General features: G+C 41.0%; 1 protein-coding gene across 1 annotated transcript in view; it reads left to right on the top strand.

Moving 5' to 3' along the window:
• Positions 1 to 378: 378 nt before the first annotated feature.
• Positions 379 to 6,820, top strand: part of lili (LMBR1-like protein lilipod) — a 95,271-nt gene continuing 88,829 nt past the window's right edge. The window contains exon 1 of the mRNA XM_086533946.1: positions 379 to 630. Within this exon, the coding sequence (XP_086390072.1) occupies positions 529 to 630 (102 nt within the window). The 5' untranslated portion in view covers positions 379 to 528. The remainder of the gene's footprint in view (positions 631 to 6,820) is intronic.

Consider the following 6,820-nt stretch of genomic DNA (forward strand, 5'->3'; position numbering starts at 1 on the left):
TTAATTTCGTTGGAGTAAAATAGAATACTGTAAAAGATACTCTGTTACGCTTGTGTTTCTTTTAAATGTTATTTTGTAGGGTTAGATACTCTTTTATAACGCCATTTCTCTGTTCTTCTCTCGTCTATACTAATCTTAAACATCGAAACATCGTAGCCAACTCGAGCAAACTAACTTGCACCTTTATATATTCTAAAGAACATCTATGTCCTTCTTCATTTAACTCTCCTTTTACTTCATTACTAGAATATAATCTATTAAGAAGTCTAATGCGAGGTTAGGAACCAACTGTACAAACAGAATGAAATAAAGCACAAATCATGAATGGCGCGCACAGAGAATTCTCGCCCCGTCGTTGTGGCATCACTGTCTCGGCCACAACAGAAGTAGGGTAAAGAAGCGAAGGTTGTCAGTGCCGTTGTCAGTGTTGTCAGTGTCGTTCTAGCGATGGTGAGTGACGGAGAGCTCGTATTTCTCCCGACGAAACATGTGTTGTGACTTCTTAACTGAAATGGTGACGACAGAAAGATGGGGAACATAAAGAACATTAGTGAACTGCTTCCAGACGAGCCTATAAAGGATCCCTTTGAGGATGAGATTCACTTCAACAACACAGTACGGGAATATATCGTAAGTGTTTCTTTTTTTTCGAGTGTGTTTTTTAATCAGATTCCGTTGTTTTGATACGTGTTTTATCTCGTGTTAAGGGGTTATTCGGAATGATTAGTTAATAAATCATGGTTAGAGGGAGAGTTAGTCGTATAGTTATGTGATTTGTGTGTATTATTGATCAGCCTCGCCATCTCCCATTCATTCTTCTTATCAAAGGAGCTTTTTCTCGAATCGAGGTTTTTGGGCCAATGGCTGGCTGGACTCTCGTTTTTTTTCTTATATGGAGGCTTGTATGGTCTATGCCTTTATTCATCCCTGGCTCTGTTTGAATTCATGTTTATTTTTAATCTTTTTGTACAAGTTCAGCAGATGTTAAAGGGATCATGTAACCTGCCAAACGTTAAAAGGTCATTCTGGCTTTGTTTATGTTTGTGGGTTATTTTTGTCGTTTTTGGGAAGAATTGTTTGTGTTCTTTGTAAGGATGATGTGTATGTGATAGTTTTAAGACCATCAGAAAGGTTTAAAGTTTGTGATGAAGTAATCTACTAAGATGATAACTAAAAATTATAACACTATGGATTGCTATGCTGTTTTGTAACATGTTGATGTGCTATATATAGCACTGTGTTCCGAGAAGATCATTTCAAGATGAACAGAATCAATATGGAAAGCATAGCTAGGAAGGTCTAAGCTTCTGGAAGCTTTAGAAATGTAAACATTTATAGAAATTTCGAAATTTGATCGGTCTTAACAGTAAGACAATGTTGAGGGAAACTTTGGTTACATTGCAACACTATTGTTTCAAAACCGTGTATGAGAAAGATCCTGTTGTCATTTCTGCAATATGGGGAGGAAAAAATTATGACGCAAGAAGAAAAGAGTTGACATATAGACATGAGAAGGCTGGAGTTATGAATCAGCTATCAAATAAAGTGTTTATGCTGAAGATGTTTATATAAATTTCCTGTGTTTGTTTATGTGTATGTACATGTAGATGTACGTGTGCATTTGTGGCTGTGTCTAGTCATATGTGTATTAACAAGTTTGTGAGTATGATTGTGTTTGTAGTTGTGGATGTGTGTGTGTGTTTTTTTTTTTGTAAAATGTGTATTAATATTTGTACATGTGGCAGTTATTGTGTGTTGGTGTATTGTTAGTGTACTTGTCTCAAGAATTAATAAATGAAACATACCACAACATATTTCAAAGGGTTCATTGTTATTCTATAAATACAAAAGAAGAAAATTGGTGGCCATACTGTTTTTAATCGTTGATGATTTTACGTACCTTAGTATTGACTTCTCGGTTGAATTGCATTCCTTGTTTATTGCTTGGTCATGTGAATGTAGAGTACTATAACTTTTCTGTAAATGAAATGCTAAATAGATAAACAATACATATTAAACAGACGTCAAGGTAGGGAATGGACAGAGGTTGAAGATTCAGATCACATTTTCGTCAAACACTTTTTTTTCTGTCGAGACCCCGTTTAGTTTCATGTGTTACTTTCACTACTTTATTGAATATCTAGTGCATTAGTCAGTAGTGGTTATATAGCTCTTTGACATGAAAATGGTTAGGGTTCCTTTATATATACATAGAAAAATAGAGAGAGAAAAAGAGGGAGGGAGGTTGAGAGAGAGAGAGAGAGAGAGAGAGAGAGAGAGAGAGAGAGAGAGAGAGAGAGAGAGAGAGAGAGAGAGAGAGAGAGAGAGAGAGAGAGAGAGAGAGAGAGAGAGAGGGAGGGAGGGAGGGGGGGGTAGAGAGACAGAGACAGAGACAGAAACCTTACACCCTCAGAAGAAATATTTCACTTGAATATTAATGAAAGTGGAGTGCAAGCAAACTATTAAAAGAAAATAAGAAACAAAACATTCAAGGATCATATGTCAGCAAAGATTAAGAGAGTATCAGTGCTTGCTGTGAGTATGTTGAAGAGCCTTCCTCGTTGCAGGTTTTATTGTATCAATATGTAATGAGTACAGCTGCGAAATGCTCCTTAATGTCTTCTAGTTGTCCAAGAAGATTTTTTAATTGTTGTTTGATGTTTCAATGAAGCTAGTTTTTTTATTTTTCTTTCTTCCTCTTTTTCTTTTTCTTCTTCTTCCCCTTCTGTTTCCTTCCCTTCCCTTCCCTTCCCTTCCCTTCCCTTCCCTTCCATCTCCTTCCCTCTCCTTCCCTCTCCTTTCCTTCCTTCATACCTTCCTTCCTTCCTTCCTTCCCCCAGGCATTATATCAACACGGTAGAGTGTTTTGTTGTTCAATGAGTGGAGTATTATATTGAGGGGGATTTTATGTAATATGGGGTCTTAATAGGTTATTCTGCCTTTGTAGCTGGAAGAGTAATTTCTTATTGGTTTGGCCTAATTTATTGTCGTTGTTGCGGAGACTATTAAACACAGTTATGGTTATTATTCTTTATTACAATCACCATCAGCATTTCCGTTGTTGTGACTATTAGTACTATCTGCCATATGGTGTTGTTCTTGAGAAGGTCATTGTTGCTATTATCATATTGATTTTTACTTTTTGTTGTTTTTATTATTATTACTACTAATACTATTCTTTCCACTATGAATATTCATATTCTTGATATTGATATTTTTTCACTTCAAGTCTTCATCACAAACATTATCAGATGTGTTTGATGTTATTGTTTTTTTATCAGTATTAACATTACTCTTTTCTGACACGGCAGTGATTATGCTTAGTTATATCTGCACCATGGATAAAAACAGACCCAAAAACAGAAGTGTGTGTGTGTGTGATTGATAAGCATTTGTCTACTCAGTGACTCCGGAGGTCTTGACACGTCTTCAGTGAAAAGATAAGGCTAGCAGGAGCTTAAGTTTTCGAGGTCTCCGTTACCATGCCGTGTGTGGTTCGTAACCTTGTGGGTTGTTGTTTCATTAGTCAGGTGTAATGGGCATTTTGTCTCCCCTTTTTTTCCCTTTTTTTGTGCAAGTCTTTCACTGCAATTTTTTCCCAAATGTCGACTGCAGTCAGGTTGTTATGAATGTTGGGGAGTGTTGATAAGACGTCATGATTGTGGTTATGTCTGTTTTTTTTTATTGGCTGTGGTAGGTCAGTGGCAGATTAAAGTTGCTGTACTACTGTTCTGGGTCAGGTACTTTTGAGTCGGTTAGGTGTCATTGAGATTATGGGGGCATTGTTATAGCGGAAAGATATGCTATCTTCATTTGTATTGTTGTCAATGTCAGCTTGATGAGGGATGCTCTGCTGGTGTTGAAATAGAAATCTTTGCTCTTATCTCTCTTTCTCTTTTTTATTCTTTCTCTCTCTCTCTCTCTCTCTCTCGATAGCTCCTCTCTCGTCTCTCTCCATTCCTCTCAATACTCCTCTCGCTCAGCCTCTCTCTGCCTCTCCTACTCTCTCTCTCATCTCACACCGTTTCTCTCCCTCTCTCTCTCTCTCTCTCTCTCTCTCTCTCTCTCTCTCTCTCTCTCTCTTCCTCTCTCTCTCTTCCTCTCTCTCTCTTCCTTTCTCTCTCTTCCTCTCTCTCTCTTCCTCTCTCTCTCTTCCTCTCTCTCTCTCTTCCTCTCTCTCTCTCTCTTCCTCTCTCTCTCTCTTCCTCTCTCTCTCTCTTCCTCTTTCTCTCTCCCTCCCTCTGTATCACTCTCTTTCTCCCTCTTTTTTTTCTCTCACTTTCCCTCTCACTCTCTCTCTCTCTCTCTCTCTCGTCTTCTCTCTCCTCCTCTCGACTCTCTCTCTCTCCTCTCTCTCTCCTCAATTCTATCTCTCTCTCGCGCCTCTCTCTCTCTCCACTCTCTCCCTTTCTATCCTCCTCTTCAATCTTTTTGTCCGTCTTCTCTCCTCTTTTTCTCTCTCTTTCTCCCTCTTTTTCTCTCTCTTTCCCTCTTTTTTTCTCTCTCTCTCCCTCTTTTTCTCTCTCTCCCTTCCCCTTTTCCTTTTCTCTTTCCCTTTCTCCCTCTCTCCCTCTCTCTCCCTCTCCCTCTCCCTCTCTCTCCCTCTCCCTCTCCCTCTCTCTCCTTCTCCCTCTCCTCCCTCCCTTCCTCCCTCTCCCCCCTCCACGTCTTTCTCTCTCTCATCTCTCATATATATATATATATATATATAAATTATATATATATATATATATATATATATAATATAGCATATTTATTTATCTTTCTCTATACATGTATGCATCCTTATGTACATGGGCTACTTACGCACACACATACACATGTTTATCTATTTATCGATATATCTCTATCCCTATGTATATGCGTGTGTGTATGTGTCTACGTGTACGTTTTCCCCTATTGTCCTAGCCAACAGGATGCTCCGCCGGGGATTTGAAACCGCAACCCTTGTCCTGATTAAGGAAACGGAGAACGGCCTTAAACGTCACGGCACAGGGTAGATAAGAACACGCGTCATCTTCAAGAACACGGGCCCGTCACAGGGGTTTGAGAATGGTCTTTTGGTTCGAACCCCTCGTTGGGTAGCGTCTGGGAAGGGTTGTAGGTGTGTACAGTAGGTAGGCCTATGTTCTTTTGTGTAGGGGATGATTTTTTGTGTGTTTCGGTATTTGTTTGTTTGTTTGTTTGTGTTTTTTTTTTATTTGTCATAAGGGATTTTCTTTTATGTGTTTCGTTAGTTGTTTGTTTATTTGTGTTTTTTTTATTTGTCCAAACTGATTTTTTTTATGTGTTTCGTTATTGTCTGTTTGTTTATTTGTGTTTTATTATTATTTGTCCAAATCAGTGCGTTAAGTCCCGTTAGCGTAGTTCGTAGTACATCTCCTTGGCGTGCTTGCCGCTGTCTTGTAGATAGGGCGATGTGCGCAAGGTTAGTCAGTTAGTGTTGACGGTGGAGGGGGTGATCGTATCTTATCGCGATTGATCGTAAGCTTCATACTACGAGTTTCATTGGGATTTTTATTTTTTGCCGGCTGCGTTGCGGGAGGTTTGGGTGTGTCATCGCATTGGGGATCCTCCTTGTGCTTGAGAGGGGCCGGGAACACGTAGATTTCATTCACATTCTTACACTCGCTCATTCAGTCATTCAGTTAATCACTCCATCTTTTTCTCTCTCTCTCTCCCTCTTCTCTCCCTTCTCTCCCCCTCTTCTCTCCCCTCTCCCCCCCTCTCTCTCCTCTCTCTTTCTCTCCTCCCTCTTTCTCTCCCTTTCTCTCTCTCTCCCTTTCTCTCTCTCTCTCTCTCCCTTTCTCTCTCTCTCTCTCCCTTTCTCTCTCTCTCTCTCTCTCTCTCTCTCTCTTCATCTCCTCATCTCTCCTCCTCTCTCGCTCTCTCTCTCTCTCTCTTCTCTCTCTCCTCTCTCTCTCGCTTGTCTCTCCTCTTGAACGCTCCGCTCTCTCTTCTTCTCTCTCTCTCTCTCTCTCCTCTCTCCCCTCTCTCTCTCTCTCTCTCCAGTTTCCCTTCTCTCTCGCTCACCTCCTCTCGCTCACCTCCTCTCGCTCTCTCTCTCATCCTCCTCTCCGCTGTCTCTCTCTCACCGCTCGCCTTCTCTCTCTCTCCTCTCTCTCTCTCCCTCTCTCTCCTCTCTCTCTCTCTCTCTCTCTCTCTCTCTCTCTCTCTCTCTCTCTCTCTCTCTCTCTCTCTCTCTCTCTCTCTCTCTCTCTGTCTCTCTCTCTCTGTCTCTCTCTCTGTCTCTCTCTCTCTCTCCCTCTCCTCCCCCTCCTCCCCCTCTCTCTCCCACTTTCCCCCCTCTTCCTCACTTCCACAATGCCGTCGTGTTGTTGGCACCGACAGGCACCTCGTAATTCCGAAGAAGTCCAAGGCGGGGAACCACCTGCCGTGTTGCGTAACGTTGGAAGGAATGCAGAGTGGGGTGAGGGAGGGAGATGGGTATGGGGCTGAGGTGATAGGGGTAGGGGGTAGGGGTGAGGGGGAGTGGTGAGATGATCAGGTTTGTAGTAGGGCTAAGGTGTGAGTGCTTCTCTTTTTTGTATGATTTTGTTTTTGTTTCATTTGTTTAGTTATTGATTTTATTTATTCTCTATTCTTCCTTTCTTCTCTCGTTTTTTCTTTCTTTCTCTCTTTCTCACCCTCTCCCTCTCTCTCTCTCATAGAACTCATGTATATAACTATCAGGACCTAAATCCATGATTTTGACATCAGGACTGAAGTCTCATTACCTGAAATACATAAAAGAAATCCTCCATCCACCTCATGGTGAACCCCCCCACTTGCAGTCTACAGTGACGCCTCCACTGATCCT

Source organism: Penaeus japonicus, unplaced genomic scaffold (assembly GCF_977035675.1).
Source record: "Penaeus japonicus unplaced genomic scaffold, GWHDUDI00000001_assembly GWHDUDI00000040, whole genome shotgun sequence".
NCBI lineage: Eukaryota > Metazoa > Arthropoda > Malacostraca > Decapoda > Penaeidae > Penaeus > Penaeus japonicus.